This window comes from Thrips palmi, unplaced genomic scaffold (assembly GCF_012932325.1).
Source record: "Thrips palmi isolate BJ-2018 unplaced genomic scaffold, TpBJ-2018v1 HiC_scaffold_15, whole genome shotgun sequence".
In the NCBI taxonomy this organism is placed as follows: domain Eukaryota; kingdom Metazoa; phylum Arthropoda; class Insecta; order Thysanoptera; family Thripidae; genus Thrips; species Thrips palmi.
The window spans coordinates 2374685-2387724 of NW_023144624.1; the positions used below are offsets into that span (position 1 = coordinate 2374685).

General features: G+C 55.3%; 1 protein-coding gene and 1 non-coding gene across 2 annotated transcripts in view; one reads left to right on the top strand and one right to left on the bottom strand.

The window, feature by feature from the left end:
* The window catches only part of LOC117641053 (serine-rich adhesin for platelets), a 66684-nt gene extending 53646 nt beyond the window's left edge, over positions 1-13038 (top strand). The window contains exons 19-28 of the mRNA XM_034378152.1: positions 3062-3419; positions 3723-3995; positions 4339-4514; positions 4588-4726; positions 4820-5072; positions 6030-6340; positions 6941-7222; positions 9174-9355; positions 9735-10020; positions 10135-13038. Coding sequence (XP_034234043.1) covers positions 3062-3419; positions 3723-3995; positions 4339-4514; positions 4588-4726; positions 4820-5072; positions 6030-6340; positions 6941-7222; positions 9174-9355; positions 9735-10020; positions 10135-10227 — 2353 coding nt within the window. The 3' untranslated portion in view covers positions 10228-13038. The remainder of the gene's footprint in view (positions 1-3061; positions 3420-3722; positions 3996-4338; positions 4515-4587; positions 4727-4819; positions 5073-6029; positions 6341-6940; positions 7223-9173; positions 9356-9734; positions 10021-10134) is intronic.
* Trnal-aag lies at positions 6563-6644 on the bottom strand. The gene has a single exon. It is a non-coding gene; the product is annotated as a tRNA-Leu (tRNA).
* Positions 13039-13040: the final 2 nt, after the last annotated feature.

The following is a 13040-nucleotide window of genomic DNA, read 5'->3' on the forward strand; positions in this document are numbered from 1 at the left end:
AACTTGGAATCGACATTAATTTAACCCCGTCTTGCCTCGCTTCACTTCTTTTCTCACCTGCTGCCTTTTCTGTTTCCACTTTTTTCTAACAGGCGTTTGTGTTTCACACTTACCGTTAGTGGCGTCAGTAGTAGCAGCTTTTTTGCAGCGTGTTTGAATTGCATTTTCCTTGGCTCTCTTCTGACTTATAACGGAGAATTAAGGAGCGACTTCCCGATATAAATATCAAAGATGGACTAAAGCTGTAAGCAAAGTGTATAAAACAAATTAAAAATTATTAGGAACGCAATTGTTTGATTTTGAGATTTGCAACGTTTAATTCTTCCCGCAGCTTTTACACGCTTCTTTTACTTTCAGCCAAATCTAAGGTTTGTTCCGTAGTATCTGCCTCCAGTAGAGTAACTTCCATATCCATTTTTATACAAATGTGCCAAATTGTAGACATTTAAAAAGGTAAAAAACCATATCAAAGTGAAGAAAGGCCCTAATTAGTAATTAGTTAATACGCAGAGAATCCCGGCAGACTATATCACCAAACAGGAGCGAGTTTATAATCTTTGCTATTGTTATAATAAAAGAAAAATGTAATAAGAGTAGCTCCACTTGAATTTGCCATATCCAAAATTTACTACGGTTGATGCTTCAGGCTCTGCCCTATTTTTAAACTAATACTCTTGCCCTCAGCCTGTACTGCATAGATAATCGCGATCTTTATTTAGACTTGCTCAATCTATCTTTCTATGCCTGTTTTCCTTCCCCTCCCTCCTCCATGAAAGCTATGTATGAGCTCCATATTTGTGCAGACGTCTATGCCCATGTTCGAAATATACTGTATGTTTGTGTTTACAATTGAAATAAACCTCTGTGGTAAGAGATAAGCTCAGCTACTTGGTGTTGTTTATTCAGTCGTTCTTTAAAAACAAACTGGTTGGCAAAACAAATAAATGTCGCCTAAAAGGCCGGCGCAGAATGTAAAAGCAGTACCTACATGCAAGAATATTAGTACTAACCGCATAAAAATGTATTACTAATATGCCGAACTCGGAGAAAGTTTTTGGGCTGAAAGTAACACGTTGACCAGTTTGTTTTCATTGAAAAAGGAACCGGAGGAGGGAGGGTATATTGCTTCAAATCATTTGGCAGTTTTCTTTGACATATGGGATGTCCAAAATGCCCATTCAAGTGGTTAAATTATCACCGCGCACTTGCTATAAACATCCGCTTTATTGCAAAACATCGTAGTTTGTCGAATGCTCTACCTAGTTAATTTTCATACGCAAGCAGGCATGTACCACTTTTTTCGTTTTTTGTTTCCAGGTATTGAGAATGTTTTGTTTGTTTATTTTATGTGTATGTTCACCCTGAACACATTCAATTTTCCCCTTAAGTGGACTTCGATTTTACGAGGTAGCGGTTTCCAATATAAGTCAATTGGCATTTGGACATCCCTTTGGGCCGTGTGATGAAAGCATGAAACGCCAAATGAAACCGATATGTATGTTGCTGAACACCCTCCCACCTCCTTGACCTCCTTCGAATCCTAATCCCCTTGAAGGCACTCACTAGCACCCAAAAGAAATGAGCTGGCAAGGTTTAAGCTTCCGGTAATACGGAAAAAGCACACGAAGACAAGAAATTGTCGTCCACCATATCACCTTAGTTATATGACACAAGATGAGATTAACAAACATATAACACAAGAGCAAGAAGCAATTATTTTGTTTGAATGCTGCTACATTATCATCTTTACGTCATTGCAGCACCAGCCCGAGACTCGAGGGCCAACCTCTGGAATCAAACATCAAGTATTTAGAATCATTAGTCGATTTCACACTTGTTTAAATAATTCCAAAATATTCCTGAGAAAATCGCTTGCGGCGCTGAGGGCAGCAGCTAAATGGAGAGGCCACCAAGGTATGGCAAGAAGTTTTGGATGTTTGATAACTAGTGGTTTTAGGAATACTTCATTTGCTACCGGTAGGTAGTCTACTGGCAAACACAAGAACAAAGGTAGATAAAATACCGAAGAGCAGTCTAGTAACCTTTGGTGTAGTATCACAGGAAGGTAACGAATAGTAATCAGTAGCTACAGTAAGCACAACATTTTCTGCAGAGTATATCGTCGTGTAGCGTCAGTCGATCCAGAATTCAGTCTACCTTTCTAGCAACTATAGTTGTTGTACTCCTCAATGCAGAAAAGTATTCAGTATTAGAAAACTATGAATGCGTAACAGATTGGAGTGATTTTGTTTAAGTTGAATTTTAGAAAAAGAAGTGGGTAGTCAGGCACGTTCAGAAAAGCGCAATAATTGGTAACGTTTGCCGTATGAAATTTGATCTGTGCGCGTTTGTGCTGTGTAATTAGACCATAGGTTTGTGTCACATTTGACAGTTCGTTGTAATGGTAAGGCAGAAGCTCTATTTACCCACCAGGCGAAGCAAAAAGAAAAAATGATGAAATAATGAGGTGTCGACACGTAATCAGTAGGGATTACATGCGAGAGACTACCCAGTCAGAATTAGAAGTTTACACTGGTTTATAACAACGTTGAATCAACAGAGAATCGATTGAAAAAAAAATCATCGGTTTGACGTCGAACTGACGTTGTTTCTAACACCTGATTCTGGATGGATAGCCAAAGAAGGGCATCAGTAACAGCGGCACTACTTATACGCCCCCATTTGTTGTAGTTTCTGGAGTAGTTTTCAAACTGCGCAAATTCTGTGAGCATTGCGCATCTTTTTGTTATTGTTGTATACCTTGTAACTAACTGTGAAAACCATAGATGATTGTATCTAAAAAGTTGCAGTAGACCGCCGTGCAGTTTACATGGTGTCTGATAGACAAAAACGTTCTCGCCAGTTATATGAGGCAAATTTAAAAGATCGCGGCATAGTTACCTTAGCCATATTCTTTAGAACGATTCTTAGCTAGTTCAGACCAATCTATAATAATTTCGTCACTTTTTCACTAAAAAAAAAATTAAGTGAAGTTTCAAATTAATCATGACGTAACCGTTAAAACGTATGGTAAATGAGAAGGCCGCGGTGCCCTGCCCTGCCCCCAGGACACGTCCAGGTCGTCGTCCGCGGTCGAAGAGCTCATCGAGCACCGCTGCCGCCAGCTGGGCAAGTCGGCGGGGAGCAAGGGCTCGGCGCTGCACCTGGCCCGCTGGATGCGGGGCCAGCTCGGCGAGTACGAGGGCCTTGACGACGCGGTGGCCGAGCCGGCCGAGCCCACCGAGCTGTGGAGCGTCGACACCCTCAACCGGCGGAGCGAGGAGCTGCGCCTCACGGCCACCACCACCATCCCCCTCAGGGGCAACAGCAGGGCGAGCCGCAGCGAGGACCTGGAGCTGTCCGAAGACAGCCTGGGCGGCCTGGGCCGCAGTCGGAGCAGGAGCACCACCGACAGCCAGGTCAGTCTCGCGGTGCAGGGCTCTCACGGCCCGCAGGCGTGGGCACCCAAAAGGCGCCCGAGAGGCCAGGGAAAGCCGAGGAGCCGCCTGGGAGGTAGGCAACTCGGACACGCCCATGTGCTCGTGTTGCCCGCCTCCCAGGCGCCAAGCCTTAACCACTGCTTTTGCGATTACCGGCTGGACCACGCCTCCTCGAGCTTTCCTGGACACCCAGTCAAAACCGTCCACCCGGACCGTGGGTGCTCGGGTTGCCCGCGCCAAAATGAGAGCCCAGCTAACGGCCCCGCCACCCCGCCTTTGCAGGTCACCATCGCGTCCGGCGAGAAGGTGCCCGTGTGCCGCAAGTGCCACAAGACGTGCATGGCCACTCGGCCGAGCAACAACCCGTGGGCGCCGGCGCCCGCGTGTTCGTCCTCGGAGACGCCGCCACCCACGTGCCCCTCGCCGGCCACGTCCGCCACCAGCAGGCCGTCCACGCTCAGCCCCGGGCCGTCGGGCCGCAAGTACGAGCCGCCGCACCTCCGGGGGGACATGTACTACCGCAAGGAAGTCCCCCGTTTTAGGGACCAAATTAAGGTGAGTGAGGCCAACGCTGACAAGGCCGGCGCACAGTGGATATGCCAGAAGACCGGTAGAGGTGGTCAAAATCCCGGACGCGATTTGAGCTCCAGAGTCGCTAAATGGAACTCGAACTGAACGTGAGATCCCACCAATCGATTGCTCTCCGAACGAATCTGTTGGTGGGGTCACACGCTCGGCTCGAGTCCTGTTTAGCGACTTTGGAGCCCAAAACGCGTCTGGAATTTTGGCCACGTGTCCGGTCCTCTGGCCCACTGTGCGGCGACGAGAAGGGGCCGCTGCGCGACGCTGCGCGACGCTGCGCCTCGGCCTCGCGTGCGACTCAAAGTGCATCTTGCAGGAGGAGATCGAGGAGGACCCGCCAGACACGCGGCAGCAGGACGTGGACGTGTGGGGGCCGTGGAGCCTCATGGCGGGCATGTCCATGCTGGGCGGCGCCATCTCGGGCGACCCCCTGGCCCCCGCGCCCGTGCCGCCCCCCAGGGACTCGAGCAGCACGACGACCATGCCGCCACGGTAAGCGCCGTTCGCGCCTCAAACCCTCGTGTCTCTTGGTTCCGTTTGCGTCAATATCCACGACCGGGCGCAGGATTTCGGTGGTGCCGCCGACGCCGGGGCTGCCGCGCGCGTCCACGACCATGACGGAGGAGGACGAGGACGCCATGTGGGACGAGATGATCGAGGCCGAGCTGAGGGCCAGCCCCATCATCAGGCGCAGGAAGCTCGAGGTGAGTTCCAGGACCTAGTCGGACCCAGGGGGAAGGCCCGGAGGCTTGCCCGGAGGGGGTTCAACACGCGTGACCCTTGGCCCTGTTGTGCAGCAACTGCAGCAGCAGCGCAGGGCGGAGTGCGGCGGGGGCTCGCAGGACACACTGGACGACTCGTCCTCGGACCTGGCCGAGCCGCCCTACCGCTCGCTGTCCTCGTCCTGCGAGCTGCACCGCTACGGCACCCTCAACTCGCTGCCCGACGGCCTGGCCGCCGAGGCCGCCGAGGCCGCCGAGGAGGAGCTCGGCCAGAGCAAGGACAAGGACGACGCCGAGCCCGACGAGGACGACGACGACAAGCAGTCCGGTAAGCAGCGCATTCATTACCAACCAAACAGAAAAACAATGTTTTCAAGTTTCAACCCCCTAGCGTCACGTACGGGCCTCGCACGCCCGGGGGTAGGCAACCTGTGTGTCACGGCATGATCTTTCACTCACGGTGTGAGTGCCTCTGGCGACCACTGTCTGCACCAAAGTCACTAGTGTCTTACTGTTACGCGTGACAGCGTGCTCGTGCTCCGGCGACGGCCTGCAGTGCCTGCAGCCGGAGGAGTGAACAACCACGGTACGGGCCAACGCAGGCTAACGTAGCATCATTGAGCCAGCCCTTGTAGTGTTGTTCGCGAGCCCCCTTGACCCTAGAGTGTGGGTGTGTGAGTGCACTGCTTCGTGTTAACGGTGCATGTATGCTGTGTGGTGCAGTCCGCTATGTGCCGCTGCACTCCTAAGGGCGGGGCCGGGGCCGGCCGGGGCCGGGGCTGAGGGGCGAGCCCGCTGCTCCAGTCCAGTCCCTGCAGGCCGCGCTGCAGGCCGCGCTGCAGGCCGAGCTGCAGGCCCCGCAGGACGTCACCGAGCTCCGCGCTCCGCCTCGCGGCCCCGCTGCCTGTAAAGGTATCGGTATCGCAATGGCGCCACGGCTCGGCTCGGCACTGCACAGCACCACATCACTGAACAGCACTGCACAGCTCGCGAGAGGGTGGGTAAACTAGTTGGCTAATTTCGTTTTTCGAGGGCACTTTTTCGTACCGTCAGTAGCACGTTTTCATTCTCTGCTGCACTAGAAGCCTGTCTCCCTCCCGCCCTCTGCCTCTTTCCAAACAAGTGCCTTCGGCCCTTCGGGTCGGGCTTTGGTTTCCCGCTTTCGAAGCTCCCCGCACCCACTGTACTGCGCGGGCGCGCGGTTCGGTCCTTCCCCCAACTGACTCTGGCGGCGCCGCGACTCGGCGTCGACGTGAACGTGGTCTGATAGTTGACCGGCACGCAGGGCTCGCAGGGGCCGCGGTGCCGGCCGTCCCCGAGGCGCCCGGAGGCATGGCGTCGTCGCTGCGGGGCTGGACGGCGCGCGCCGGCGTCTTCGTGGCCGAGAAGATGGCCATCCTGGAGAGGCTCGGCGACGAGTCGCTGGCCGCAGCCATCCTGGACCGCTACCTGCGGCCAGCGCCGGGGTCCACGCAGCCCCAGGGCGGCGAGGACTCCGGGACCACGTCCGGGGGCACGTCGGGGGAGGAGGCATGGGGCACGCCGACGTCCGGCGACGACGACCTGGGCTCGCCGCTCGGCCAGGAGTTTCGCTCGGTGAGTATCCCGCAAGATTCCGCATCGTCATTTAGAGCCAAATCCCCGCAGCACAGCCACTGCCACACAGTAGCAGATGGTTTGCCGGGCTTTATACTACGTGCTAATCGAGCTAGATGGGTGACGACAGTCCTAATGCTAACAAAAATGCTAGACCGTGGCCGAAATTATCTATACCACTGTTTCTGTTTTGCCTTTATTGTATCATCTGCTAAAAAGAGCTGGCAGCGGTGGGATTCGAACCCACGCCTCCGAAGAGACTGGTGCCTTAAACCAGCGCCTTAGACCGCTCGGCCACGCTACCCTACTGACTGTACGGGCTACGTGCGCGCGTCAGATGCCAAGGTCAACGGGCGAACAGAGTATAGACGCGACCGCCGCGCGCTGCGCAGGCGTGGAGTAGCGCCGCCCAGCGGAGCGCGAGCGTGGCGTATCGCCGCAGCTGGGTGGCAGCAGAGGCCGACCGTCACGGACACGGACGCGGGGCAGAAAATCTAGCCAGCATTGGAACATTCGGAATAGGCGCATAGTAGGAATTGGGGGCAAGATAGAGGCAGACAGACAATTCCTAACGCAGCTTCCCTCTTGTTCGTCATTCAGTTCCCCAATTCGCCGCCGGAGTCCACGTCGTCCGTGCTCACGGCCGAGGAGGAGGCCGAGCAGCTCATGATGGAGGAGCTACTCACGTCGGCGGCCTTGGCCCACCGCCTGTTCCCGGGCTCCTCGGCGGCGGCGCGGCGCCGCCTGGAGCCCCTCGTCGAGGAGGACGAGAGCGTGCCGCCGGCCGACACGCCCTCGCCGTCCGACGACTCTGGCGAGGAGAGCTCCGACACCGAGGAGCCCACGTCCATCCTCTCCGACGCGCCGTCGCACATCGGCTCGGTAAGTAGGCAGACCATTCCGTTCTGACTGACTTCACACTGGCCGTCCGAGCCGTCCGCGAAGTTCCAGACGCTTCAGAGAGAACAGCTCGCCGGCGATGCGTTCCCGGCCAGAATTAGGTGTTCGCAGGGACATTGATTCGACGTATAATTGGTGGATTTTTATAAGATTCGCAGTCGTGTCGAACAGCTACTTCTGGCTCGGTTGTCATCGATTCCCAACAGTGTGACTTAAAATCAAGCGGCACGTTCGGCTTAGCCCTCAGATAAATCGAAGTCAGTTTGTAAAATACTATTCGTCGCAAGCACGCTGTCGCGGTGAACTTGCTTCATGCACCATTCGTAGGAATCTCTTCGCTTCATTCCTTTGCACTGTTGATTTTGCTAAGCCTATAACCGGAACAACCCCAGCCTACGAACAATAATTGTAATAAGCCTGTCCCCCCCCCTTATTTCCAACGAACACACTGAATGCACGATATGCTTACCTTTCTGTAGAAAACCTCTGTCTCCTCTCCACTCTGTCGTCATGTTCTTGCCAACATGGAAGCCTGTCTGCTGTGTTTGAGAATGTTGTCCTTCGCTGATGTTGTTGTTGTTGCTTTCGTTGTGTCCAAACACGTCCCTCTCCGTCCTCCGCCACTCGTGTTCCACTATCCCGCCAACGAATGCGTTCAACTTTGACAGTCACATCGGATTCGAAGCCACACGACGAACTAAACGCTCGTGTTCCACTATCCCGCCAACGAATGCGTTCAACTTTGACAGTCACATCGGATTCGAAGCCACACGACGAACTAAACGCTAAGTCACAGCATTAAACGGAACGGCTTTTTGAGCCACTGCCAACCGCTGCCAACTAAGCGCAGGGCTGTCACGCTGTCACTTAAGTGGGCGAAACTTCCCACGATGCACCGGTGTCGAAAGGGTTTCCAGCCTCAGCCTGCCGACTGGGCAACTTCTTGTCAGTAGTAGCAGGCTGAGATCGGCCACCCTTTCCACATTGGTGCGCCGTGGGAACTTGCTCTCGCCAATTTAAGTGGCGGCATCGCGTACACACGCGCCGCCTCGCCTAACCACATCCACACGCCGCACCGGCCGACGGCTGACTGGATTGAACGGGCGCTACTGGCAGAGGGCGGCTCGGCTTGCTGGGCCCCCACCGCCCCGCCGTACGCCCCGCGCCACTGCCAACTGCCGTCTGCTACATCTACCACTGCTGCGTGGGCGTCGTTGACATTACACATTACATGTTCTGGTCCGAATGCGGAAGAAACCAAATTTTATTCGAGCGGGAGTCGAACTTTCCGCACCGCCACACTGCATACAGACCAGTTCGTTGGGTTGCCTATCCTGGGGCGCCTGTGAGGGTAGCACGAGGGGTAGCAGCCGCACTCACTGATCTGTTTGTTGGTTCTAGCTTTGGTTGAGTTTAACAGCCACTTGCACTCAGCCTAGCCATTTATCGCAATCCAGCCCCGAAGCACAAATTGTTGACAAGACACGCCCACCTCACACTTCGCTTTCTGCATGCGTTTGTGTCCGAAAGAATGTGTGCGTAACCCCCGTTCCCTGCATGGTGAACCCGTTTTTTGGCGTTTCACTTCGTTAGAGACGAGTATGTTTGCTTTTGATGTGTGTAGGTAGGAATTAGATGCGGTTTTCACCTAGTGATACGTGTCTGACCTCACCGTACCTTTCTTTGCTCTTATTTTTTCTTCTTTTGTGACGTTCTATCAAATATGTGCCTGAACCTTATGCGAGCCTAGTCACCTCTGACATAATAACAAGGAAATAAGGTCCATGAACAAGCTCGCCTCTCTCTTTCTCGCCCTCTTCTCGCCCTTTCTCTCTCTCTCTTCTGTTCTCTTCTCTCTGACTCTTCCTCTTGTCCTGTCCCTCTCTAATTCTTGTAGGCCCATGGTCACCTGGACTATTGTCCATGTCCACAGGGCCGGCCCATGCCGGGGGGTGAGCGTCACAGGGTAGAGACGTTGAGAAAGCAACAGCAACAGCACCAGCTAAAGGCGCAGGCCCAGGCCCAGGCCGCCCAGGGCGGCTTCTTCACGAGGCTGCGGCTGCGGCGCGCCCGCGAGGATTTGCCGCCGAAGGACGCCCCGAAACGGGGGAAAATGTAAGTGCCGCCAGGAGAGGAGCAGGAGCAGAGGACGCGGATACTCTTGAATGCCGGGACTCTTTGTGCCCCCAGCATAGCCCAAGCATAGCCCAAGCCACCCCCAATCGCTCTCCAGAGCTTTCAGACAGGCTTTCAAACGAACGGTCTGAGAGGAAAGGCGACGTGGCGTAGCGCGGGTTGCCTATTAGCGCCGTAGGGCGAGCTTGCAGAAAGCGTACATATCGGGTCAAACGACAGTGCGCCTCTGACACCCCCTGACACCAATGAAAACAATGCCTCGTGCCACACCCCATGGCCACACCCCACGCCTCGCCCCGGGACAGTTTGCCACTGGTCGCTGCAGTGCACGAGTGACAAAACCGCATCATGTCCACAGCCTGTCGTTCCTGAGCCGCGGGGCCAAGTCTGACGGCGCTGGCGCCGCCACGGCCACCGCCACGGCCTCCGCCACGGCCTCGGTGGAGCTGTCAACGCTCACCACAACGACGCCGTCCATCACCGCCCCCGTGTCCAGCACGCCGACCCCCCAGGCCATGGCCGCGGCCACCACTCGGCCCATCATGTCCAGGCTGTTCAGCAGGGACGCCGTCAACGACGTGCCCGCCACGCTGCCTCGTCAGATGGCCGTGAGCGGCGACGACGCGCCCACCCTCAGGCACCCGGTAAGCATGCACTGCAGCCGCTGCAGCGCGGCCGCCCACTCCTATAGAGACTTACCTGGGGGATGTGTGGACGTTCACGAGCCAACGATCGACTTACGACGGATTTGCTTGCAGGAAAAGCAGCAATCGGACCGCCGCTTCTGGAAGAGCCTTGGGAGACGTCGCGCGGGCGCGCCCCAGAACACCGCCGTGGGTGCGTCCCTCTAGCGACCGCTACACGTCGACTGCGTGGACGCCAGTACAGCCAGTTCGAGCTCAAGCAGCACCGCGGGCGCGGGGCCCGCAGGCCTCCCCGGCCCCAGCCCGTCCTTGCGGCGGCCGCTGCGGACGCGGGAAGAAACCTCGTCGCGGGCGCGGCCCCTCTCTGCCGAGCAGCCGCCCTCCGTGGCGGTGTTCGTCACCACGGGGCCCACGCGGAGCCGGTCCGAGCCTTGCTTCGAGGACCCCGAGCCGCAGCCGGCACCACCCCCACCGCCAGTGCCGGCGCCGGCCGAGTCCTACTCCGCCACCTCCTTCCTCGGCTTCTGCTTCGCCGCCCTGCGAGCGCCCCGCCCTGAAATCGTGCGCCAGTCCTCCGCGCCACAGCCGTCGTCGGCGACGCCGTCGGCGACCCCGGCCAAGCCCTCCATCTGGCGGCAGGCCTCGGACCCGGCGCCAGTCGGCATCGCCACGACGGTGGCTCCCGTGCGCCGCCAGGTCTCGGACCCCGTCATCCCCGCCAGCCCGGCCACCGCGACGCCGCCGCTGCTGCGCCAGGCCTCGATCCTCGAGCCTTCGATCTTCGGCAACGGCGCGCGGTGCGGGCCGTCCGGGCCGAACAACTCGGCGCCGCCCCCGGACGGAGCCGGGTCTGGCCTCGGCATTGGAAGATCGGCGATCGCGGTGGCCACCCCCGGCGTCATGCGGCGCCAGGTGTCGGACCCCGTCGTCCCGACCAGCACGGCGACACCCCCGATCCGACGGCAGGCCTCGGACCCCAGTGCGGGCCCTGTGTCCATCCTGAGGCAGCCGTCGACGGGGGCGGGCGTGCCCAAGGGTGTGCCGCCACGACGCCCGGCCGAGCAGACGCGGGTCACCATCACAGTGCCGGTGGAGACGCATGCACCGCCCAGGCCCAGCCAGCCCAGCCAGCCCGGCCTGACCAGGACCTTCAAGGAGGAGCTGCGCACCAGCTCGCTATGACCACCAGTGACGGTGTCCACCACGAGTAGGCTGCAGTCGACGTGTCCCCGCTACGAGACGAGTGCACCGACCCCATTCACCCGGGTCACTGCCATGCTCAGGACCGAGACGGCCAGAAACTCCGACTCGACCGTGGCCAGAGCAATGTGGTAGAGTGTGTGCCGTCACCGAAACTACTCACCCAAGCTCAAAGCTGTTCATGCATTTGAGTTAATTCTGTGTTACATTAGAGTAAAAAATGTTTCGTTGTTGTTGTTTAATGTGTTTTATGTTGATTTTTTAAAACAAAAATGCGAGTGGTTTCTGTAGTCCGTCCTATACAGCACTTTAGGTCTACTTGCTCGCAGAGAAAGACGAACCTGTGCAATTCGTGCACTTTCTAGAGTTATGAATTGGAGTGGATTGTAAATGTGAGACTTTTTGTCGGTTTAGATTTTTTCGAGAGATTTCGACTAAAACTTATTTTCTTCTAGAACGGGTACCACCGTTCTCTTCTTACGATTTTTGAGCTTTAATCTATAACTTTATCTCTGGATGAACTGACGTGCGAGCGTTTCTTTATCCCCATACCGAAACGTAAAGCCACGGTACTGTCCTGTTCTTCCATTTTTGAAGCCCTTAGGCAATCGATATGTGGTTTTCTTTATAACGATTTTCAATGTTGTGACCCGTAGAGCCATTTATTCTACATGTTCTTATACGCAACTCACGATACGTGATCTTTTTACCTAATTAGTTTCGTTCCAGTGGCCTCAATCAAGTTGGCGGGATGCTAAAGTATTGTTGTTATTTTTTCTTAAGAAAAATATCATTTTTAATGTCAGTACTGTTTTCTTAGATTTATTTCATCCCAAGTCTGCCAGGTTGATTTCGTCGTTTTGTTACGAGAAGGCAATTGTACGGCTGAAAAGCCGAGCCGGAGCAATACTGTACGTGTCAATCGCTTCGTGCTCGGGTCGTTCAATAACGTACAAGGGAAAATTTGTACGCCACCAACGACGGCCAGTGTGTTCGTCTACCGGGCGAGTCGTCCTCCAGGAGATGGAGATGCATGGCGCCTCGCGCGACCTCTGTCCGCTCCGAGTGCGACGTTGGCGAGGCATAGCGAAGCACGACGTGGGAATTCCCCGCAAGGCGCAGATAGGCAAACCCGCAAGGCTCGCGTCCGGCGGGGCGGGCCCGGCAAGGCCAGCAAGGCCCGGCCACCCTTCCTAGGTCTCCCTTCCTGGGCGTCCTGCTATGCCAACATGCCTCTTGAGCACGCGGTAGAGTCGGTACCACGACGACCGTTTCCCGGTACGGCCGTTTTCCTGGTTCCGAATTTCAGAGAAGACAAACGACTACGACTGCATCCGGACTGTAATTTCATTTCATTTTAAGAACCGTTTCCCTGCTGGGTTTCTTTTCTTTCCGTTGCTCCCTCGGCTTTCTTGTGTGGTTTTGCTCTCGACTGAAAGGGAGGAACTTGCGCGCATTTGCAAGCAACTTTGTCAATTAATACTTTGTAAAAATATCAAGATTAGGGGTAGATTTAAATAACAAGTTGCCAAACCTTTCAACACCAGTTAAAGATACATTTGCTCAAGTTTCATTTTCTCTTACCCTGTTCATTGTCGAAGGCTATAAATGTGAATGATATGGGGGAATTTCACTCTGACCAGCAATATTTTTCCAAGTCATCGCGGCGACACCGAAACATTCGTACGACCTGAGCACGAAGTGTGAACAAGATTCTGGTGTAAATTCACTCTGGTAAGTGGTTTTTGCAGCCTTGCACTGTGTAGTTGTTCCCCCTGTGATGGCGACTGTTCATGGCAATTAAAGAAAATGTAACAATG